The sequence below is a fragment of the Marmota marmota genome, unplaced genomic scaffold, assembly GCF_001458135.2.
Source record: "Marmota marmota marmota unplaced genomic scaffold, marMar, whole genome shotgun sequence".
Lineage (NCBI taxonomy): Eukaryota > Metazoa > Chordata > Mammalia > Rodentia > Sciuridae > Marmota > Marmota marmota.
In genome coordinates this window covers 11439631-11465587 of record NW_025999900.1, presented here as the reverse complement: position 1 = coordinate 11465587, position 25957 = coordinate 11439631, and the positions used below count along the sequence as shown (strand labels likewise).

At 35.5% G+C, this 25957-nt stretch overlaps 1 protein-coding gene across 1 annotated transcript; it reads right to left on the bottom strand.

The window, feature by feature from the left end:
• Pole2 (DNA polymerase epsilon 2, accessory subunit) lies at nucleotides 1–24569 on the bottom strand. Its single transcript, XM_015487282.2, has 16 exons — nucleotides 24235–24569; nucleotides 24013–24106; nucleotides 21169–21243; nucleotides 18139–18222; nucleotides 17453–17509; nucleotides 16326–16374; nucleotides 15178–15250; nucleotides 12814–12986; nucleotides 11681–11770; nucleotides 11235–11289; nucleotides 10604–10663; nucleotides 10438–10515; nucleotides 8354–8462; nucleotides 7305–7481; nucleotides 4951–5018; nucleotides 1–37 (listed from the first exon to the last, which is right to left on the bottom strand). Exons 1-16 carry the CDS (start codon nucleotides 24321–24323, stop codon nucleotides 19–21), a joined length of 1350 nt encoding a protein of 449 aa, XP_015342768.2. The 5' UTR covers nucleotides 24324–24569; the 3' UTR covers nucleotides 1–18.
• Between the last annotated feature and the right edge of the window lie 1388 nt (nucleotides 24570–25957).

Sequence of the window (25957 nt, the reverse complement as noted above, 5' to 3'; positions counted from 1 at the left end):
ATATGGTCTTTAAAACTCTCAAAAGCCTTGAAGTTTGCTGAAAATAGAAAAAAAAATGAAATTAAACATTTTAGAAATCTGTTCTTGTACATTTCTTAATTTTTAGTTACAGCTAATTAGTTTTCAAAATAGATCAACATTGTTCCAAATTCAGAAGGCAACACTAAAAAATTTTCTGTTTTAAACCCTATCTCTGTTCCTCAGAAGCAAATGTACAGCTGGGTGTGATGGTGCATGCCAGTAATCCCAGCAGCTGGAGAGGCTAGGGCAGGAGGATAACAAGTTCAAAGCCAGCCTAAGCAAAAGCAAGGCACTAAGCAACTCAGTGAGACCCTGACTCTAAATAAAATACAAAATAGGGCTGGGAATGTAGCTCAGTGGTCAAGTGCCCCTGAGTTCAATCCCCAGTACCAAAAAAAAAAAGGAAATGTATACCTTATAAAGGTATTCTAATAAAAAGGAAAATAAAGTCTAGTAATATACAGGCATGTATGTATGGGTTTGTGCTTTAAAAATATGTACATAGTGGTACATAACTGCATAGTGATACATATAATAATGTATACTATTCTAGGCCTTTTTCTTTTTTTTGTGGTGTTGGAGATCAAACCCAGGACCTTGTACATGTAAGGCAAGCACTCTACCAACTGAGCTATAACCCCAGCCCTTCTAGGCCTTTTTCAGTTGGTATACACATCTGTAATTCCTCTATGGTTTTGAAATTTAAATAAATTCTGAGTAAGTACACATTTTGATAAATGTTTTCATTCAGACCAACTGTGTAAGAATGTGCATTTCCCCACTATATCACCAATACTGGTGAAACAGAGCTAACCTTATCTACTTTGCCTACATTCTGTGATTAACTCCACAATGTGATTTCACAAATATTCCAACAAATGGCCTCTTCTTAGGAGAAACTAAGCAGACAGACCAGAGAATTTCAGTCTGTCTTGATTTTTTTTTTCCAGTTCTCTAAAAAAATTAATGTACATCAATTTGTTTGATGCAGCACTCAAAAGAGTTTTCAAGTTACCAATACCAAATTATAGTTTGGAAATTTTATGTGAAGGCTTTTCATTATCCGAAGCCAGACAAGATACAGGAACCAACTGTTTCAATTCAACAACAAATAAATCAAGTATTATGCTAGAAATCCCCACCCTCTCCCCACACTGGGATTTGTACTAACTAGGCAAACACTGACACTGACTATATCCCTAGCCCTTTCTCTTTTTAAATTTTTTAAAAATTTAATAAATTTTTTTTAAAAACATTTTTTAATTTTAAGACAGGGTCTCACTAAGTTGCCCTGTCTGGCTCTGAACTTGAGATCCTCCTGCCTCAGTCTCCCAAATCACTGCGGTTACAGATGTGCACTTCAGTGCCCAGCTTTTACTAGAAACTTAAGAATGACTACCGGGCTGGGAATGTGGCTCAGCAGTAGAGCGCTCGCCTAGCATGTGCAAGGTCATGGGTTCAATCCTCAGCACCACATAAACAAAATAAAGATATTGTGTCCAACTACAACTAAAAAAAAAAAAAAAAAAAATGACTGTACCTAAGCAGTGTGGAGATTCCTTGGAAAACTTGGAATGGAACCACCATTTGACCCAGCTATTCCACTCCTCAGTCTATACCCAAAGGACTTAAAAACAGCATACTAAAGGGACACAGCCACATCAATGTTGACAGCAGCACAATTCATAATAGCTAAACTGTGGAACCAACCTAGATGCCCTTCAGTAGATGAATGGATAAAAAAAAAAAAATGTGGAATATATACACAATGGAATTTTACTCAGCAATAAAAGAGAATAAAATCATGGGGCTGGGGATGTGGCTCAAGCGGTAGCGCGCTCGCCTGGCATGCATGAGGCCCGGGTTCGATCCTCAGCACCACATACAAAACAATGATGTTGTGCCCGCCAAAAAATAAAAATGTTAAAAATTCTCTCTCTCTTTCTCTCTAATAAAAAAAAAATCAATGAGAACAAAATCATGGCATTTGCAGGTAAATGGATGGCACTGAGAAGTTAGTTAGCCAAACCAAAAAAAAAAAAAAAAGCCGAAAAATATTTTCTCTAATATAAGGAGGCTGATTCATAGTGGGGTAGGGAGGGGGAGCATGGGAGGAATAGATGAACTCTAGATAGGGCAGAGAGGTGGGAGGGGAAGGGAGGTGGGCAGGGGGTTAGCAAGGATGGTGGAATGCAATGGACATCATTATCCAAAGTACATGTATGAAGACACGAATTGGTGTCAATATACTTTATACAACCAGATATGAAAAACTGTGCTATATATGTATAATAAGAATTGTAATGCATTCCACTGTCATTTATTTTTTAAAAGGCAATTAAAAAAAATTTTTTTTTTTTTTTTAATATTTATTTGTTAGTTTTCGGCAGACACAACATCTTTGTTTGTATGTGGTGCTGAGGATTGAACCCCGGGCAGGATGCATGCCAGGCGAGCACGCTACCGCTTGAGCCACATCCCCAGCCCCGGCAATTAAAAATTAATAAATAAATAATGACGGGTACTTAAAAGTATTAATAACCAAATAGAAAACAATTCTTCATGGCAATTAAATGTAGCTGAAACGTCTTATGCTATCATAATAAATCAATTTCCAGCTGTAATTGTTTATATCCCAATTCATTTTTAAGAAATATATAAAATGATTTGCAGAGATAGACATAAAGATAAAAGTAAGCAATTGAGGAATTTCAGGTAAAGGGAAAATATAAAGAAGATATGAAGCCAGGGCTGACTCGTCTACAAATAAAGAGATGGGCTGCATATTTGGCTAGTGCTTCTCTAACAGTTAAAACAAAGGAAGAAAGTCTTTCTAAAATAAAAATTGTGCTTGGGACAGACAGATTTGTCTTGAGAACTGTTGAGATCCCAGTATTGGTTTTCATAACAGACTAAATTTTTTACATGTAAAATTTTTATACCAAATCTCAGTTTTAGTGAAAGTCAATCTAAAAAACTGTTGTAAGACAATATGCGGGCTGGGGATGTAGCTCACTTGTTTAGTGATTCCCTTGCATGCACAAAGATCTAGGTTCAATTCCCGGAAACACACACACACACAAATACAGACTATATGCTCCAGACTGACAGCCCTCTGTGATGACTTAATCTTGATGTGAGGAAGTCAGATGCCCTCAGTGGTAGCCAGATATAGATAGACAAGAACTGGAAAAGAGCACATGTCCTTAACCTAAAGGCATTTCATCACTTTTTTTCCATATACAATGTGGGCTAGGTAAAGTCAAACACATACTAGACTTATGGAATTAGAGGCTAGAATATCTGTGCTCTTTTGAGAATTTGTCTGCCTATATTCCAAGAACTAAGCACTATCAGGAATATAGTAAAAACCAAACATGTCAAATAGGTGAATCCAAGAACAAAATTGAGAATATTTCATAGAATGAATATCCTTCATGAATACTAAGCAGTAAGAATATATGCATACGGGCTGGGGATGTGGCTCAAGCGGTAGCGCGCTCGCCTGGCATGCGTGCGGCCCGGGTTCGATCCTCAGCACCACATACAAACAAAGATGTTGTGTCCGCCGAAAACTAAAAAATAAATATTAAAAATTCTCTCTCTTTCTCTCCCTTCCTCCCTCCCTCTCTCACTCTATCTTAAAAAAAAAAAAAGAATATATGCATAAATTATTATTATTTTAAAAATTTTATTATGTGGTGCTGAGGCTCAAACCCAGCACCATCGCACATGCTAGGTGAGCACTCTACTGCTGAGTCACAACCCCCAGCCCTGCATAAATTATTTTTAAGAACTACATAAAGGGCTGGGGTTGTGCTCAGCGGTAGAGCGCTCATCTCGCACGTGCAAGGCCCTGGGTTCGATCCTCAGCACCACATAAAAATAAACAAATAAAATAAAGGTATTGTATTCATTTTTATTTTAATAATTTGTTAATTACAAAAAAAAAAAAAAGGCCACAGTTGGGCTGTATGTTCAAGGTTATACTTTGTGAAAAGAACCTAGAGGACAATTTAGTCACTTGTTCTTAAACAGAAGATGTATATGTGATTTGCTTTACCAAAATAGTTACCTGAGAAATCACACATTAGGATGCCTGAATCCAAGAGAAACTGTTAGAAATGCATATTCTTAGGACCTATAACTAGAGAGCCATTTGATAAGTTTGGAGAAAGATTTTTCAACTACCCCCCCCCACCACCACCACCGAATTCAGGGCACTCTACTACTGAGCTACCCCCAGTCCTTAATTTTTATTTGGGAACAGAGTCTCTCTAAATTGCTGAGGCTGGGTTGGCCTTGAACTTGTGATCCTCCTGCCTCAGCCTCCCAAGTAGCTGGGATGACATGCATGTGCCACTGCAGCTGGCTAGAATTTAACATTTTCAAAACAAGGACCCAAGAGGATTCTGATACGGGTGATTAAATCACTACTCACCAGATGATGATTATTCTTTCTTCTTTCCCAAGACCTTCTTTCAACTTCAGCCCTCACCATCACAACACTCACACCCAGCTCCTCACTATTTATTTGCTTTCAATTTAAGCTGATAAGGCTTTAAGAATCAACCATGCAGAGGTCAGGGCTGACCTCTACAAGAAGGATGCTTCCTTAGAAGTTGGCCTACAAGAACTAGCTCACCTCCACAGTTGGCTTAAGGTTGCACTTAGCAAACAGTTCTTGATCTATCTCAATACAAACATCCTACCCAGGTACACTGACTTCGATGCCACCAGCATGACCACAGTAAGTTCAGCCTAGAACATTTCCAATGGGCCAACTGTCAGCACTTAAAAATCTCAGCACACTTATAGAACATGTGGTTGCTAGCAATATAACAGAGAAAGCCCCTTGGTGTGTGTGGGGTTTTTTTTCTTTTTCTTTCTTTTCTTTCTTTTTTTTTTTTTTTTTTTGAGTACACTTACCTGTCTTCTACTGTTTTGTTGGAAGGGTAAAAAACTTTGAATGAAAATCCACTTCTTGGAAAAGAGCCCTTAGGGGGAGAAAAATGCCTGTAAGTAACTAATCAAATTTTATAAAATAATCCCTATTTTTTTAAGCAAATTCTTTTTCATGAAAGTTACAAGATGTGATTACAAAACAATGAGACAGATTTTAGCATCTTTGTGGAGAGAAGGTTGTTACTATATCTCTACTTAAAGCAAGTCTTCAAGTTGACTAGGCAGTCTTATGCTAAAACAAGACTGGGAGTGCTTAGGAGTGACTACTTGGTTTAAGAAATAAATGATACTGTGTGATGTTAAATATGCATCTGGGACACATATATTCAAGAAGTCTTCCCTGCCTCTCTCCACAATGAAAATCTGGTGTGCCCCCAAGGCAACTGAGTAGCAATCACAAATATAACTCCCTAACTATGAAACTCTTAAGGTTACTCAGCAGCGTCTCTGCCTTTTCAGTGTCTGTATCCCCACCCCTAAATCAATGTGTGGCCCACGGCAAGGACTCATTAATGTGAATAAGTATCAAGAGGAGATGAATCAGTGTCAAAAGCAAGTTGTGATGATGGTGTAGGAGGTAGTCATACACTCACTCACAGATACAAGGTACATTAACTATAAGAATTCACCATTCACCTCCCTGCCTTTTTTTTTTTGGTACCAGGAATTGAACCCAGAGGGGCTCAACCACTGAGCCATATTCTCAGCCTATTTTTTTTTTTCTTTTTATTTTATTTTGAGACAGCATATTGTTAAATTGCTTAGGACCTTGCTGCTAAGGCTAGCTTTGAACCTGCAATCCTCCTTCCTTAGCCCCCCCAGCCACTGGAAAAGTTAACTTTAAATAAGGAAATAGCCTTGTTATGAAAGATATCTGTGAATAAAATTATACAAAAATTAGGCTACAAATTTTAAGCAAGGCTGCCAAATTAGTTAACTGTGTTCATCCTTAGAACAGCAATTTTCAACCAGGGATGATTCTGAACCTCAGGAAACATTTTGGAAAATGTCTAGAGACATTTATGATTGTCACAAGTGGGGGATGCTACTGGCATCTAGTGGCTAGAGGTAAAGATGCTGCTAAACATCCTACAATGCACAGAACAGCCCTCATGACAAAGCATTATTTGGTCCAACACATCAAAAGTGCCAAATTTAGAAGCTCTCTCATGGAGGAAACTATATAAAATGTGTGCCTTTTTTGTTGTAAATAAAAATGTGTATCTGACGAAAGTAGTATCCAATAGTAAGGCAAAATATTTCTAGAATTGATTATTAAACAAAAGTATTAAAATCTAAAAGTCATAAGAATCAAGGAAGCATGCAGACTGAAAAATCACTAATGAAGATAATTATTTGCTTAACAAACAACTTCAACATTGTGAACTAATTTGAAAAGTTCTACATAAAAATTAAACAGAATGTATCTCAATTAAATTTCATTCATCAGGCTTGGGCTTTTGACACTTGGACAATTTCCCCAAAATCACAATTCTCCTCAAAGGACAAGAACCATTAATATTCTGTAATTCCAGCGGCTTGGGAGGCTGAGATAGGAAGATTATGAATTCAAAGCCAGCCTCACAACTTAGCGAGGCTTTTGGCAACTAAGTGAGACCCTGCCTCAATAAAATACAAAAAAAGGCTAGGGGTGCTGGGGTTGTGGCTCAACAGTAGAGCGCTCACCTAGTGCATGCGAGGTACTGAGTTCTATCCTCAGCACCAAATAAAAACAAATAAATAAAATAAAGGTATTGTGTCCAACTGCAACTAAAAAAAAAAAAAATTTTTAAATTACCAAAAAAAAAATAATAAAGGCTGGGGATGTGGCTCAGTGGTTAAGTGCCCCTGGGTTCAATCCCCGGTACCAAAAAAAAGAACCATTAATATAATATGGCTAAAGGGAATAAGATACAGGCTCTAGGGCTGGGGTTGTGGCTCAGTGGTAGAGCGCTCGCCTAGCATGTGTGAGGCCCTGGATTCGATCCTCAGCACCACATAAAAATAAATAAATAAAATAAAGATATTAAAAAAAAAAAGATACAGGTTCTAAAAACAATTCCCAGAAAAGAAGTAAGTTACTTTGAAGGCAAAAATATTCATTTGGACTTACGTTTGGGTATGATATTTTTTTTAAATATCATCACTTTATACTCACATCCTGTACTGAAAGTTTAAGAACTTTGTGTATATCAAATTAATTCAATGCTTCATTAATAGTATATTTTTACTCCAATAAAAATTAAATATACTAAATTTATAGAAATGTGCTCTAATCTTGATAAATAATGACTATATAATGTTAACTCCATGCTTACAGGGTTAATGCAGAGGCATTCAGTATTGGTCACGGTGAAAGGATCGTATTTGTCTGCAATGACAAGCAGATCGGGCACAGGATACACTCTTAAAGTATAATCATATGCCCAATACACTGGGCAGATGTAAAGAGGTAGAGGAGTCAGATGTCCTTGAGACAGGATAGTCTTTATAAACTACAACAGAACATAACATTCATTTCATTTGTAAAACTGAAAATAGCTACACAAATAATTATAAATTAAATACTAATTATCAAAAGGACCTAGAAAATTTGAGAAATAATTAGGAAGAACTTAGGGAAATACTAACATAAAATCTTAAGTAATTATTCTGAATCTTAGGAAAATATATAAGTTTTCATCTGATATCACATACCATAATGGCAATTCTCACAAATAGTCACACTGGATTATTTTAATCCAAATTGCTACTAGGAAAACGGACACAGTTTCTACACATTCTATTCACTTATGTGTACTTATAACCATATAATAAACTTACTAATTCTTTTCACCCAAAAATATCTCATAGCTTGAATAAAGCCAAGATCCAGTATTTAGCTTGCATAACATTAAATATTATAAAATAAAATTTAAAACTGTTCAGTAGAATCTACTGCCATACTTCTCAAATGAGGGTACATGTAACCATGTAACCCTTGACAACTCCATGTCAGGGAACCTGGAAGCTACAAGACTAAAAATTACTCATCCTTCTGATGTGCACACACCATAGGAAATATGTAATAAGTATGATAAATATGTACATATATTTTGTAGCACAATTTAATAATTTTAAAGGCAACGCAGAAAGCTTCAAAGAACTCTGCTTATTCTGGGCTCTCCTCGGACCCATTAGGGAATTATTCAGTAGAAAGCTGAGAAATAATGACTAACAAAAATTAACTTACTGACAAAAGTATATTCAAATTATTTTGAACCACAAGTAAACTTCAACATATAAAGGCAAATTATTAAGTGGCTTACCAACATTTTGTATAATATAACATAAAATAGTTTAATAAAGAAAAGTACTCTTTACTTACATGATTAGGAATATCCAAATTGCTACTAGGAAAACGGACACAGTTTCTACACATTTTATTCACTAAATCTTCACGAAAGATGATAATTTCTTGTGTACAATACTGAATTCTAAGAAAATAAATTGAAATGGAACAAAATATGTCATATACATTTATGAATATCAGAATGATTCCCAATAGTATGTATAATGCAATAATAAAAACATTTAAGAATGAGAACAAGTTGAATTTGAGTTCCTCAGAAAAAAATATATGATAAAAAAAGAAAGGGGGAATACGGGCTGGGGCTGTAGCTCAGTGGCAGAGTGCTTGCCTAGCATGCATGAGGCAATGGGTTTGATCCTCAGCACCACATAAAAATAAACAAATAAAATAAAGACATTCTGTCCATCTACAACTACAAAAAAATTAAAATAAAAAAGAAAAAGAAAGGGAAATGGGGGTACAGCACAGACCCTAAGATTGGAGCATGCCTGGCATGCTTGAAGAATAGAGTAAGACTGGTATGAAGGGAGTAAAAGGGGAAAGGGAAAGTCAGAGAAATAATAGGGAGTCAGATTATGCCTGTAGGACCTTGATTACCACTGTAAGGATATATGAGGGGCCCCATTTGTCATGATCAGGAAGGTGGACATGATATGCCTTACTCACTTTGAGATAGTGTTAAGAATAGATGGAATATTACTCAGCACTAAAAAATAACAAAATCATGGCATTTGCAGGGAAATGAATGGCATTAGAGCAGATTATGCTAAGCGAAGTTAGCCAATCCATAAAAAACAAATGCCAGATGTCTTCTCTATATAAGAGAGGTGACTCAAAACAGAGTAGGGAGGAACAGCATGAGAAGAAGATTACCACGAAACAAGGAAAAGAGGTGGGAGGGAATGGGAGGGAGAAGGGGAATTTCACGGAAGATGGAAGGAGACCCTCATGGTTTCACAAAATATATATACGATGGTGTCAGGGGGAAGGGAAGAAAAAAAAAAGAGAGATAAGTGTCACAGTAGAATGGGTAGAGAGAGGTGATGGGAGGGAGGGGAGGGGGGGATAGGGAGGGCAGCAGAATACAACTGATACTAGGATTGCTGTATGTATACCCATGGATGTATAACCAATGTGATCCTGCAATGTATACACGTGGAAAAATGAGAATTCATACCCTATTGGAATCAAATGTATGATATGTCAAGATCATTGTATTGTCTTGAGCAACTAAAAAAAAAAAAAAAAAAAGAATAGACCATAGAGTGGAAATGGTAGAAACCAGAGACAAATTAAGAGGCAATTATAGTATTCCAGGCTAGAGAAGATTAGTAGAGAGTCATACAGGAGGGATAGAGAGGTGATAAAATTCTGGATGTATTTTGAAGTTTACAGGACTAGCTGAAAACTGTGTGATTTGGCCTGAACAACTAGAAGGTTAAGTGTGCCATCAACGAGGACAGGGGAAGGCTGCAGAAGAGAGGCAGGGAGGAAGATCAGAGTTCACTTGTCTCCTGGATAACCAAGGAGAGAGAATAAGTAGGAAACTGGATCCATGAGTCTGGGAGAAAGATGTGAGCTAGAGACAAAATATGAGAGTTGGCAATACAGAAATGATATTTATCTATTTTTAAAAATCCATCTATTATTTAAGTTCCTAAATTTACTATTGGAAAATTTTTTAAATGTACTTAAAATGTTTTCAATGTTTTGAGTAATCCAAAATAAAAGCAAAATTTCTTTTCATATTGTTCCTTAACAGTCAAAATACATAAACAAATTTGAAATTTTTTTTTTTTTTTTGGTGGTGCTAGGGATTGAACCCAAGCTCTTGTGCATCCGAGGCTAGCACTCCACCAACTGAGCTTTATCCCCAGCTGCACCGGAAACTAATTTTTTAAAAAATGTATATATTTTTAGTTGTAGTTGACACAATACCTTTTATTTATTTATTTATTTATTTATATGTGGTGCTGAGGATCGAATCCAGGGCCTCACAAGTACTGGGAGAGTGCTCTACTACTGAGCCACAACCCCAGCCCCCAGAAGTTAATTTCTAATGAAGGGAAAAATGTATAAGAGTAATAACTATTATTTACCTGCAAGGATTTGTAGTAAAAACTGAAAATGGTACCCTTTGTCTAAATTCATTAGTGATGCTTTCAGCAAGTGGTGGCCTACAAAAAAAAATTGATCTGATAAAGTATATATTTTTAAGTTTTGCAGAATTTTCTTGACTGTTGTAAAAATATAAATAAAAGTTACCTGGGTAAGATGGAACCAAACCCAGGATCCTCCGGACCAGGTACAAACACAAAACGACTACTGCAGTGAAATTCAACATAATTCATTTTAAAGCATAATAATATGGCATCACCATCCAGCAGTCTAAAAACAGTCACTACCTTTAATTCACTCCTGGGGTTTTTAATCTTTAAAATTTTATGCATTGTAATAAACTGCTAAATGTCTCTAGCCCAACACTGTCTAGTAGCGCGATGACAGAATGTCCTGTATTTAAACTGTCCAATTATAGAGTGCTGGCACTGTAGATAGTATGGCTGGTAGAATGAATTTCAGATCTTATTCAACTTTAATTTAACTTCATATTTAAAGAGACACATGTGACCAGTGATTATCATATTGAAAGGCAGAATTCTGGACCAGTAATGTCATCAAAAAATGTGACTGAAATTATAATTCTCCTTTTCAATACTTTTCACTATGAATCTATAGAAGTATAACATATTATGATGTAAGGATAATTTTATCTCTTAATTCTTTCAATTTCCTCAACTTTTTCTTGGTTTCTTAATAATTACTGGTATAAACCTTAAGACTCTTTTTTTTTAAATAAAATTATTTCAATAAAAAATACAGCAGTAGAAATCATTACCTTTGGTGAATATTTGGGTATTCACATATTATGTCTGCCAAAGTTTTTAGAGAATCTAAAAATTTAAAAGGATATTAAATTTAAGTTATATATAATACAAATAAAAATCAAATTATATATATTACATATATATTTGGGGGGTGTGTGCCCACATTGAACCAAGAGTCACTTAACCACTGAACCACATTCCTCAGCCCTTTTTGTATGTTTTATTTTAAGACAGGGTCTCGCTAAGTCCTTAGGGTCTCGCTAAATTGCTGAGGTTGGTCTTATCAATCTCCTGCCTCAGCTTCCCAAGTCAGTGGAATAGGCATGCACCGCTATAACCACCTCAAATTATATTTGATTAAATATAACCCTACATCTTTTGAGTGAAATTAAAATATGGATAATTTTTTCATCAATTTAGTTTATACTATATATAAATACTTATTAATAATCAATACCTTTCAAAGCTTGAACTTGATTTTTTCCATATGGTGCTGATGAAAAGTTACCACACAAAATAAAGCAGGTTGGGGGTGCTGGTGAATAGCCTGGGGAATAAAAGAACATCATTTTCTACTCTGGAAATCAAATTTAAAACCTTTCAGCTCATGGGCAAGCAATTCTCCTGCCTTATCCTCCCAAGTAGCTGGGCCTACAGGCATGCCACTGCACCTGGCTTTTCAAGACTCCTTTTTTTTTTTTTTAACAATGTTGGGAAACATACCCAAGGCCTCACATGTGCTAGATATGTGCTTTATCACTGAGCTATACACCCAGCCCCCTTACCATAAGTTTTTAATTAAGAAAAATCTATCTTAATAATACCTTATTTTATTCAAACAATAATAATAATAATAACAATTTACTGAGAACTCAGTATGTGCCAGCCCTGCTATGGCTTATTTAATCCTCAGAAATTTCCTCCAAACTAGACTTATGAAGAGATTATATAATCTGCCCAAGGTATGAGGCTGGCATTTAAACTCAGTTCTGTTAGATTTCAAAGCCCTAGATTTTATCCATTTTCTTTAGTTATACTATACTTATGACTAATTCTAATTTATTATGAACATGCACACATATAACTTTATTTTCATTCCTTTTTTTTTTTTAATCGAACACAAGGGCACTCCACCACTGAACTATATCCCTGTCTCTTTTTATTTTAAGATAGGGTCTGGCTAAGTTGCCAAGGCTGGCTTCAAATTTGCAATCCTTTGGCCTGAGTCTCCCAAGTAGCTGGGATTACAGTCATGCACATGCCTGGCATATAGTTATTTTTCAAACGTAAAAATATAAATCTTTAAAATAAAATTTTATTTAAAATATCTCATTCCTGATACAGGTTTTTTTTTCTTTAAACAGAGTACTCAAAAATGTACGTTTTTAAAAAGAATTTATCATTTTGTTTTTATTTTACTGCTTTTTGAGACCAGATCTCAGTATGTTGCCTAGGGTGTTCTCGAACTGATAGTCTCAAGCAATCTTCCTACCCCAGCCTCTTGGGTAGCTAGAACTTGGCAAGAATTTAGTTTTAATACATGAACTCTCATAGCAGTTCAAAAAAGAGTAGAAAAAAATAACCCCCTACCAGAAAACATTGTGTGAAGTTTTTCCAATACTTCCATTTGGTCCAACCAAACATCAGATATAAATACAAACATGGCATCTTTGTTCTCATCTTCCAGTTGTTTCAGCTTTGTAGAAGTCTTCACAGATGTATTAGAAGGCCCTCCAAAAAAATTAATATTTCCATAGTATGCCCTATGTAATTATAACAATTAAAAATATGCTAAATGTCACAAATCATGCAATAATACAATAATTCACAGTTAACAGAAAAGGTTGACTACATAGTATTAAGTTTTAAAAAACAGGTTACAAAGGAATGCCCAGAATGCATCCTTTTATAGTGCCAAAAAAGGGACCAGATACAGACTCCTACTTCCACCAGACATACCATAGAGCTGGAGCTGCTTGCACTACCCTGCACTGCCCATTTCAGTCTCTTTCCTCTGGTCATCTTCTAATGTCACCTTGTTCCACCTCAGCTGGGATTATGAATGCCTGGCCAACTCAAATTTTCCACTGTTCTAACCTTACAAATATCTTTCTTTCTTGGTTCATGTTCTTGGAACCACCATGGCTACAGTAGTATTAGTTTATAGACAGATTTTATTGAGAAAGCTAGAACCATGAATAATGAGAATCTATTTGATGTATGCTATATATGCATATATTAGATGTAGTATTATAAATTTATGAACACAAATAATATATACATTATGTATAAATATAAACAATATTCTAAGTATTATATATATACATAATACCTACATTATATAAGTAATATACTTAATTTGTTAAGTATAATATATTATACTTAATGTATAATATCCTTAACATGTAATATATATATTAAGTAATCTTAATAGTCTGTTTTAATAGAATTCCAGATAATACTTTTCTTTTTTATGCCTTTATATATTTTCTAATTAATTTCTGCAATCATGTACTTCATTTGTAATATGAAGAAAACCTTGTGTGCAGGGGATTGAACTCACGGCCTGACACATACTCACCACTGAGCACACCCTTAGCCCCCCATGCCCTGAAACTGTTTCAATGATTCAATTACTTATCTAATGTAGCATAATATTTGGAGTCAGAAATTTGGGGATCAAAGCACATCTCTGATACTAACAAGTGTGATATGTGACAAATTAATCAGTCCTTTAAAACCCCTATTCCTCAAATGCAATATGGCTAAACTCATACCTATTGCTCATGGTTACTAGAGGGAATAAAAGATATAATTTGCAGAAAGCCCTTAGAGCACAGTGCTTACTATAATGTGAGTATTCAGACATAATAACTGTTACTACTGCCACCAACTGACCATGGCATTTTCAGAGGTCTGATGTTAATGAAAATCTTGCAGTTATTAGAGGAATGTGGTAAGTAGATATAATTGTATGATGATTTGAATTAAATTTACACCAAACATAAATCAGAGCATCACAAAAAGACACTGATTAAGATGATTTTTGAGAAATTAAAGGTGAAAAAAGCCTTACAAATATCTTCTTTCCTTGGTTAATGAAATATAAGGTGTAAAAATGGGAGCAAGAGGAATATTCAAATGCTTATAGGCTCCATGAACATAACACTAAATATCAAAGCATTAGTCAGCTAAGGCCAACTAGCACACACATACATGCCTTGCCCATGTAGGCAGTCACTATGGTTTAAGTTTTGCCCCGTGAGAATTCAGATGCCATAATCCTCAGATCTGAAAGTTCAAGAGAATTCAGAAAACAAGACTTTTTATGAGAAATCTAATTAATATACCTTGGAAACTAGCTTTAAAAAAACTTTTTTAACACTGTAGGGCCGGGAGAGGAGGTCTACAAATCACATTCAACTCTTAGGTCCCAGCTAAACTTCTACCATCATTCAGCCTCTGCTCAAATACCATGAGTGAAAGGGAACTGACACTCCTCAGAGAGGCCCTTTTGGAGTAGCTCCAATGTTAGGATGCTTTTGTTTATATTAAGGTGCTATGATCTGCATCTTGGAACTTTCATTCATTTGTAGAATACAAAAAATAAATAAACCTTTATATTAATATAGGAATCATATTCTAAGTGTTTTCCTATCTCTCTGACCTCACTTAAACTTCTCATCAATCTTTATGGACAGGTAAGAAAAGCAGACTGGAAATCTTTTCCAGTTAAAGCCAACAATCAGACATGCTACAGCCACTAATATCCAGCCAAAATGCTAATTCCACAGTTACGTTATTATAAAACCTAATTTTCTCACATTTCCATTGCTTTTTCCATCTTGACACAAAGCCTCAGACCTGTAATAACTGCGGTATGATATATACCTTATATTTACTACTGCCAGTATAATAAAATCCCTGTAGAGTTGAAGTCAAACATTTTTATACCTTGTAGTACTAGAAGGTTCAGTGGGTGGAAATCCAAAGGCGTTGACATGAAATACTTGATCTTCAAACCAACCTGAAAAAAGATAGGCAACAAATCACTTCTATTTGTCAATTTTCCCTGTGCGAAAGGACAAAACTGTTACACAAAGTAGTAATCCTAGGCTATAACCTCACGGCTATTAACTAACTACAAAAGGTACCACCAATCCAACTGAGCTGCATAACAACTTCAGAGTCACAGAAAGTCTAAATTGAATAAATAAGAGCACCTTAAATAAAAACAGACTTCTCATTGTGCTGGGGATCCTATTTTTTTTTTTAATTTTCAGTCATGCTGAAATATGGAGATTAGATACATAGATTAGGAAATATCTCATTTTACGACCCCTATGTATAATCTGAGTTTTTTTAAACTTTATTGAGATAAAATTCACATACCATACACCCTTTATAAGTACACAATCCAGCAATTTCTAGTATACTTGAACATCACACTACTATCTCTACTAATTTTAAATATTTTTATTACTAAAAGGTTTCTATTAGCCTGTTATCAGCCTAAGATTTACTTTATGGTCTCAAGAATATACTCTCCAGACTGCGGTTGTAGCTCAGTGGTAGAGCACTTGTCTAGCACGTGTGAAGCCCTGGGTTCGATCCTCAGCACCACGTAAAAATAAGTAAATAAGGTATTGTGTCCATTTACAACTAAAAATATAAATAAAAGTATCAAATTCATCTTTTAAAAAAAAAAAAAAAAGAATATACTCTCCAGAGCAGGTGTGGTAGCACATGCCTGTAATCCAAGCAACTCAGGAGGATTGTGGCCAGCCTCAGCAATTTAACAAGGACCTAAGCAACTTAGTGAGACACTATATCTCAAAATAAGGGAAAAAAAAAAAGAGCTGGAGATCTGCCCCTGTTCAATCTCCAGAACCAAAAAAAAAACAAAGAATATACTCTCAAAAAAAAAAAAAAAAAAGATAATCTCAGTAAAAACCAGGAAATTTAACAACAGAGAAAGAAGTTCTCATCATCAATGTTTTCCCAAACTATATCATGTCAACTTCAACGTAACTTACCCAATGTAGAAATGGTTTTTACTATAGAACAAAGAGGAAGACAAGAAAAAAAGTATACTGACTTACCCTCTGCTAAAACGAAGCATGCCTCCGTGTATAAACCACTGTGGAACTGGTACACGACCATTGAGGAAAACAATTGTTTCTACCCTTATGGTGGTAATAAAGTCAACATACATTTTGAGCCCAGACAGACTTCTAAATAATAAATTCAAAAATTTTGCACCTGACAGGGAAGGGGGAAAGTGATATTGGCCAAATTATAGTTATATTGTATGCATGTGTGAGTATGTAACAACAAATCCCATCACTATGTATAACTATAATGCACCAATAAAAAATGTGGAAGGAGAAAAAATAAATAAAAAGTTGATTTAAAAGGGGGGGGTGGCGGGAACAGAAGAGCTCTTTCCTTCTGCCATGTATAGACACAGCAATGAGACAACTGTCTAGAAGCCAGGAAGAAGGTCCTGACCAGGAACCAAATCAGCCTGTGAACTTCCCAGAAGTCAGAACTGTGAGAAATAAATTTCTGTTTATCAAGCAAAAAAAAGAAGAAACAAAAAACATTTTAAATTATGAATATAGTCTACAGCTTAGACCACAGCTTAGGTTTTTTAGGTTTAAATGCCCTAAAAAATAATGTAAATAATTTTAATTTAAATAATAATAATTTTAATTTAAATAATTTAAATTAAATAATAATTTGATTTAAATAATTTTTAATAATTTAAGATGTAGAAGCTTGGTATACTGACAATTGAAATCATTCTTAATGTGTTATAAACTTCTTCAGTGATTGTCTAGACTCCAAAAAAAGGAATTAAAGTAGTTTTATCTGTGTTTAGAATTCTATGTCTATATTCCTATCCTACTAGTATATAGAAATAAGTTACAATTAGTTACATTTCACCATTAATTTCTTTCTTTCTTTGTTTCTTTTTTTTTTCCTGCAGTGCTAAGAATTGAACACAAGGCCTCATGTATGCTAGGAGAGCATTTTACCAATGAGCTATACCTCCAGTCCTGTAATGTAGATTATTATTTTTTTTATAGATGGACATAATACCTATATTTTACTTATTTATTTTTATGTGGTGCTGAGGATTAAACCCAGTGCCTCACACATGGTAGGCAAGTTCTCTACCACTGAGCTACAATTTTTTAACTTGATTTTTAAAATTGAAGGATATAGCTTTACTAAGATCCAATTGTACTGTTCCAGTAGGATCTTCAAGAAAAAATTTTCCCTAAAACAGAATGAAATGGAAATATATTCACAATTTTGCAAAAATGAAATGAAATGAATTATATTCATACTTATGCAAAAATCAATACTACAACCAAATAATTAAAATACTGACAAGTTTGACAACTGAATGTAGTAGAGAGAACATGGATTCTTACATATTGGCAATTCCTAGTCGAGGCTTTAATATTTACTATACTAGTTTGGCGACCTCAGACTAATCACTAGATTGAGACTCAGATTCCTCACAGGTACCCTGAGGAATGACTGCTACAGACTGAAAGGTCACAAGAGGGACTCCTGGATGCCTTCATCTATGGGAGCCACCAGCATCTTGAGGGGACCAGGATACGGTATGCAGTTTGCTTGTACAGAAACCCAGAATTTCAGTTCAACTAGAGGACACTGGAGCCTAATTTCAGGCTGTGCAAATTGAGCACCTGGAATAGATAGATCCTCCTTCCTGATGTCTGCTCAGGAAACCAAGCACAGATAAAAATGCTAACTTGGTGAATGAGGTAAGAGTTTTCAGTGAAGAAGATGATCTTGTACTCTTCAGAAATGCTCTATGGCACCAACATTTCAACATCAGTTTGAAAATAAGTCTGATGCCTACTAAGTTTAACTTACCTCTTTTAATTGGGTTATCATTCCAAGAACAATCACATCTCCAATTTTGGTTGTACTACCCAATAAGGTTTCTATTGTTTTAAGCTAAAATAAAAACAATACAAATTCTTAAAGATTGAAAACATATTCTTTTAAAAACCAATCATTTTATAAATAAGTAAATTTGAGGTTCACATTTTATTATTTACAGCTACATCACAGTATAAAATTTAAAAAATAACTTAGGGGCTGTGGTTGTAGCTAAGTAGAAGAGCGCTTGCCTACCAGGTGTGAGGCACTGGGTTCAATTCTCAGCACCACATAACGTAGGTAAAATAAAGGTCCATCGACAACTAAAAAATATTAAAAAAATAAAATGAAACTTAGAAAGTTAAATTTTATCTTACAAAGGTATACTATCAAGTATATGATGGATCAGAAAAACTATGCTTAAGGAAATATATCAGTTCAGGTCTTGATCAATGATTGAAGCTGCATGACTACTTATTCTAAAAAATAAGAACATTTATTTTTTTTAATATAGAAAATATTGATTTTTATTTATTTGATTGGTACTTATCAAAAATTAGCTTTTTAAAGTTTAATCTGATTCAATTTAGTATTTTGAAAGCTTATGATTTATATGCTCAATCTGACCATTATAATTTTAATCAGAAAGTTTATTCAGGCATTATTTTTAAAACATTCTTTCATGTTTTTTTCCTATGCATAATCTTTTTTTTTTTTTTTTAAGAATTTAACCTTTATTTTATTTATTTGTTTTTATGTGGTGCTGAGGATTGAAACCAGTGCCTCATGTGTGCTAGGTTAAGTATGCTACCACCATGGAGCTACAACCCCAACCCCTATACATACTCTTTATTATTATTATTATTTTAGATTGGTACAACATCTTTATTTATTTTTATGTGGTGCTGAAGATCAAACCCAGTGCCATCACGTGTGCTAGGCAAGTGTCCTACCACTGAGCTACAACCCAGCCCCCTACACATATTCTTACATATGCATAAATACACATATAGTCCTTCATGTCTATGAATCCCACTTCTGTGGATTCAACCAACTCTGGATCAAAAATATTTGAAAAAAAAAAATTGTGCCTCCACTGAACATGTACCTATGCAATACATTATAACAATTATTTATATAGCATTTACATTGTATTAGGTGTTATAAGTAATCTAGAGATGATATGAAGTATAAAGGAGGAGCTGTCTAGGTTATATGCAGATAGTATGCCATCTTACTACATAAAGAACTTGAGCATCCTCAGATTTCAGTGTCCTCAGGGGAGCAGTCCCATAAACAACCCCTCTCAGATACCAACAGACTACTGCACATCCAACATTTTATGAAAAGCTTATTAAAGAACAGTTCGGTTGTTCCCAGTTTTCTGCAATGAAAACAATGCTTAATATTTCTAAGTACCTTCCTTGGCCTGCTGTATGGATAACTCTTGAAGGACTTCTACAAATTCCAGATGGAATCACTGGATAAAAAGATATATAATTTCTCATTCCTATACCATTCTTTTATCTTTGCCATATTTTTATTGTAAATTATCCATGTTTACTATTTAAAAATTTTTGAATATAGATAAGGAAGGCACATAGACATGCATAACCCTATCATTAACATTTACTACTGGAGTTCACTTAAAAACATGAGCTTAGGGCTGAAATGTAGCTCAGTGGTAGGGCACTTGCCTTCCATGCTTAAAGCCCTGGGTTCAATTCCCAGTGCTATCAAAAAAAGAAAGAAGGAGAGAGACTAAAACAACATAGGAATACAAAAATATGACAATATATTTCTGAATACAGTTTCTGTAGTCTGTAAAGGCAGTTTACTGTTCAGGTATTATAAATGTAGTTTAAATAGGAAATGTACCTGCACAGATATAGAATTAAACAGAAAGATTGAAAAGAGCTAAGAAAAGATTAAAAATGCTTCTGGGCTGTGGGCATCTGACTTATCACAGAAAACTTAATATGTAGAAGGAAAACATTCAGACAGAACAGTCTTCAGTAATGAAATATAAATCATGTCAACTTCCAAAACATAACAGGATGTATACTTAATAAAAGTAAAAAGCAGAAACTGTCAAACACTGTGTTATCTCTTTGCAGTGCTGCCATTGAACATTTCTTTGTATGTTATCCGGTATCACTATTTTCACTTCTAACAGACTACTCATGAGTTCTAATCTAATATGAACATTAAAATCTCTTCAAAGCCTAATGGCAATGAAACCTACATGGAAGTAGAAGCTAAGAACTAGTCCCTAGCAGGGTTCTGCATGCTAGAGAAATGGGACAGAGCCACAGATGGACTGACAGTGGCCGGGTAAATTGCTGAAATGAAGTGAAAGTGCTGTTTGGTACCTGCTTTCCAAAATACAAGAGTATAGAAATGGAAGGAGCTCAAATTCAACAGAAAACATCTTCTCTTTCTTCAAGTTTCACCAACTCTAGAGCCAGTCTGTATTCTCATTCGTTCTGTAAGTGTTGCTTCCTTTGAATCTCTGGGTGTGTGTGTGTGTGTGTGTGTGTGTGTGTGTGTGTGTGTGTTGGTGATTGAAGCCAGTGTTTCCTTAAGTATTCACTCCAACTGACATAGTGTATCAGGTTTTAGTTGACCAAGTATGTGGTGATCATGACAGGGATGGGCAGGGGCCAGAATTTCACAGATGAGTAAGGGCAGGAAGGGTAATGTTAAAAGTTGGTCAGAAAGCCAGTACAGTATCCAGCACTGGAGTGGGAGGTCTAAGAACTGTCTTTGAGGCCAGAGAGTACCCAGGGTCTACCCTGGTATTCAGTCTTGCTCCAAAGAAGAAGTACAACTTCCAATGGACAACTACAGGACTCAGGATAGTAGGCGTGGACTTTATCAACAGCAGGCACACAGCCAGGCCAGCTAGTTAAACATTTACAGTAGTTCACTTTCATGTAAAATACAGTGAATTAAAATTAAGCAATCAAAATTAAACTCTTATGCTTATACCCCCCTAAATAATTAGAATAATATTCTAACCTGGAATTTGCTTCCGCTTTCATCAGGTTGAGAACCTATCACTGGAGGAGTGAACAATTCATGCCTGTGGGTCCTCTAGGAAACAAAAAAAAAGATTCCCTTGAGTTATAGAAGCAGACATTCAAAACTAAGATTCAGGTCAGGTATAATAGTGCACAACTGTAATCCCAGCCCTTGAGGAGGTTGAGGCAGGAGGATTCCAAAGTTGAAACCAGCCTCAGCAAGTTAATGAGACCCTGTCTCAAAATAAAATGTAAGAAGGGCTAGGGGTATAGCTCAGTGATAAAGCACCCCTAGGTTCAGCCCTCAGTACTGGGAGGCAGGGATCTAAGATGCAGTTGAGTAGTATGATGATGAAACACTGTGACTTAACTGTTACCTATTTTTTTTTTTTTTGGCACTGGAGATTTAACCAGGAGCTACATCCACTACTAACCTCAAACTTGCAATCCTCCTGCCTCAACCTCCCAAGTTGCTGGAATTACAGGTATACACCCAGCCTGTTACCTATTCTCGACAAAATTGAAAACCCATATAATTTATCAATATACAAATATCTAGTACCTTTTTTTAAAATATTTTTTTAGACATTGATGGACCTTTATTTTGTTCATTTATTTATATGCTGAGAATCAAACCTAGTGTCTCACATATGCTAGGCAAGCACTCTACCACTGAGCTACAACACCAGCTCCTCTAGTAGCTTTTAAAACAAGAAAAATATTAAAAAGCTAAGCACTGAAGTCAGTGAAAAAGCTATGCCACTGTACAACAAAGTACTGTGAGAACTGACTGTGCAATGGGTCAAAGGTGTCATTTAACAAGATGCTAAATAAATTTAAAAAAAGGAGTAAAAGCAGGCTGCAACACTACAGGAAGAGAGATAGGCATGTCCAAAGAAAGAAGCATAAGAGTAAAGGAGAGTGTGGGAAGCTATGTAGAGTTTGGTACAGCCTGTCATAGGGTGCACAAGGCAGAATGTCAGACACGACAAGAGATTAGTAAGAGCAACTATTTGATGAATCAGTACTCCTCTCCCTCCGCCCTCATTCATACAGCATAGGTAGGGCTGCTCTCCCTTCTCCTCTTTTACGGACAAGCTACCAAGGCCTAGAAAATCAAAGTACTCCATCTTCTTGACTAGTGACTGATCCAGGGATGATCTAGTGCCTCAAGCTAAGCCAACAGGAGATATAGTCATGATTTTTGTTACGACTATTAGAAAAGAGGGAGTTGAGACTTTTGTTAAGACTATTGGAAAGAGAGAGTTGCTAAGGCTACTACTGGCCATCTTTGTCACTTCAAAGAGAGAACTTGTTTGAAAGTATAATCAATTTACAGAAAGAGAACACAGGAAAAGACAGATGCCTCATGACATTGTGTGAGCACCTGGATCTAGCCATGCTTGAAACCAGCAAACCTCTAGACTTGTTTGTTTGTTTGTTTATTGTTGGTACCAGGGATTGAACCCAGGGGCACTTAACTACTAAGTCATATCCCCAGCCTTTTGTTATATTTTATTTAGAGACAGGGTCTCACTGAGTTGCTCAGGGTCTTGCTAAGTTGCTGAGGTTGGCTTTGAACTTGGGATCCTCCTCCTTCAGCCTCCCAAACTGCTGGGACTATAGGCGCTGGGATTATAGGCATGTGCACCCATCCCGTATTTATCTTTTTTTTACCTCTCCCTTCTTCTTCACATTCAATCAGTCACCATGAATGATGGTTCTGCAGCTCCAGAGCTGTTACTTTTTCTACCCCACTTGCTACTTTCTTTTATCCAGACAATAATTTATGCCAGGAGTAATTCCACAGATTCCCATGTCTTCTCTCACACTCTAATTCATTCTCAAATCTGCTGATAGAGGAAGCACTCACAAGACCCAGCTGTGACCGATTCTGTCTGGTATTTCAAGGCTCTCTGTACCAAAAGAACAAAGTCCCAACTTCCAAGAGTGGCATCCAAAGTGATCCCATGATTCGGTTCCCACTTGCCTTTCCAAACACCTTATGCTACTCCTGACTGCTCAACATCTACTCTACAGAATCCATTTTTTGCTTTGCTGGTCTTTGTTCACTGTTAGGGCCACATTTTTGTTTCGGTACTGGGGATTGAACTCAGGGATACTTGACTGCGGAGCAACATCCCCAGCCCTATTTTTATTTTATTTAGAGATAGGGTCTCACTGAGTTGCTCAGTGCCTCACTTTTGCTGAGGCTGGCTTTGAACTCTCGATCCTCCTGCCTCAGTCTTCCAAGCTCCTGGGATTACAGGTATGTACCACCACACTGGGCTATGACTACCTTTTCTCCATTTACACACAACCATGTAAAATGCTATTACTCCTTGAAGCTTTCCCTGACTTTTCCACTGAATGCATCTTCTTTTAAAACACATATAAAATTCCACTTTGTTTGAAGGTAGTATATAGTACAGTAGGCAAAGACTGGGCTCCAGAGTCAGGCAGACTGTATTAAAATCCTATCTCTACTTACTTACTAGACAAGGGGACAAGTTACTAAACTTCTCTAGGCCTCATTTTCTACATCTGTAAAAAGGGATAGTGATAACATTTATACATACCTAGTAGTGTGAGAGGATTATGTATGTAAAGTACTAAACACAGTGCCTGGCCTATCAAAATCATTTATTAAAAGTTAGCCACTACTTTTATCATCATTGCTAAGAGGAATATAGTCTCAATCTCAGTGAGCCCAATAATATTTTATTAAAAGACTAACTTTGCACTACAAAATTCCATCCTTAAAAAATTCCTGAGATTTTTCTGAAAGCAAAATTGGTCTTTTTTCTCCTCACATTACCAATGCTTCCACCCTCCAACTTACCTGGTGCAAAATGGTGTATCGTTCACGATATAGCTCTGCTTTATCTCTTGCAGTTCCAAATAAATTTGGCATAGGGTGGTTGGTCATTAATAGACTAGGAAAAAAAAAATGATTTCTTTTACTATCACAAAGATAGGCCAAAAGTGAAACATCAGATCACATACCTTTTGAAAAAAAATGCACATCCTAAATTAACTTAAAATCAATAGATGATATACTTACGGAAGAAATTTTTTTCTTTCCGAATTGTACAGAAAACGTGGAACATCAAAAGCTCCTATGATATTGAAAATATGCTCTCTGAAAAACATCCCACAAAACACAGAGCTGATTTACTAAAACATAAATATTCTAGGTAAACATAACTTGCATTATAATCCTGTATCATGTACAGCAGATCTTTCACATTTTCTCAGTCCATGTACACAATTTCTTATAGTATCACAAATAACATGCTAGTGCTGTGGTTGTAGCTTAGTGGTAGAGCACTTGCCCAGTACATGTGAAGCACTGGGTTTAAGCTTTAGCACCGCATAAAAATAAATTAATTAAATAAAGGTTTATGTCCATCTACAGATAAAAAAAAATTTTTTTAAATAACATGGGGGATAGACATGTACAAATATGTCACAATGAATCCCACTATTATGTATAATTATAATGAATGAATAAAAATATTTAGAAAAAAAGAAAAAGATAACAGGGGTAAAGTTTTAAACTTGTACATTCTCCTTGGAAGAGACAAGGAAACATTCTCAATTCTCACAAGAAAAAAAAAAATTATCAAGTTAATTTCTAATTAAGAATGTCATCTGGGCTGAGGTTGTAGCTCAGTGGTAGAGCACTTGCCTAGCACATGTGAGGCACTAGGTTCCATCCTTAGCATCACATAAAAATTAACAAATAAAATAAAGGCATGCTGTCCATACACAACTACAAAAAAAAAAAAAAAAAGAATGTCATCCATTGAAAGAACATTTGTACATAATAGACACATTTAAAATCTCTCCCTGTATCTACTTCTTTTATAAGCCACAATATATGAAGCATAAAAGAAGCATATGATTCACTTCCAACAATTTTTTAAATTTAGAAGATTATGTGGAAAGTGTCTAAGGAAGTTTTATAATAGAAAAATAACGCCCCCACACTGGCCATATCTTGAAATTTATATAATGTTAGATAGAAAAACCAATGAAATAACTTAATTTCAGACTCTGTTAATAATACAATGATGTTTAAGTGAGGTTAAAAAATATTTATACCACCATTTCGTAAGTGTTCCCATCTAAAACATTATGTTAATCTCCCAAATTGAAAATGGTCAAACAAGGTTCACACCACCCTGGTATGAACAAGAGTAGCAAAGAATCAGTAGAACTGAAGAAAATCTAAATTCCAAAAACAGCTCCACTATTTTCTATCACTCTTGGCACATTAGTTTCTTAATCTATGAAACTGAGAGCCTCTCTCATGCTTTGATATGATGACTTTCTGACAACTGCAGCTACAAAGACCTTTCACTCTTCAGTTTCCACTGGACTTCTATACTGGTCGGTGACAGTACATAAATAGCCTGACAGAAACAACAGATAACTTTATCATAAACAATGGGTAATACCCATTTTAAATTGTAACCCTTGAACTTCAGTGTAATCATTTTTAATTTCTTTTTTCTCTCTTTCTCACTGTGGTACTAGGGATAAACCCAGAGCCTCAAGCATGGTAGGCAAGCGCTCTACCACTGAGCCACATCCTCAGCCTTTATTATTTTGTTTGAAATAGGGTCATGCTAAATTGCCTAGGCAAGCACTCTACCACTGAGCCACAATCCCAGCCCAGCCTTATCTCTTCACTGTAAAAATGTTGGCCACTAAGTATTTCCCCAAGAAAGTGATTAACTCAACAATAAATTTGTTGAACAAATTAAAAAAAAAAAAAAAAA

What these genes read in the sequence shown, in the direction of transcription:
- Pole2 (XM_015487282.2), bottom strand. Translation starts at nt 24,323, where the DNA reads ATGTTTTTCAGAGAGCATATTTTCAATATCATAGGAGCTTTTGATGTT. An exon ending in AAAGCGGAAGCAAATTCCAG is followed by an intron (nt 18,223 to 21,168) that starts GTTAGAATATTA and finishes TTTTTATTTTAG; the next exon opens with CTTAAAACAATAGAAACCTT. An exon ending in ATGCTTCGTTTTAGCAGAGG is followed by an intron (nt 15,251 to 16,325) that starts GTAAGTCAGTAT and finishes ATCTTTTTTCAG; the next exon opens with GTTGGTTTGAAGATCAAGTA.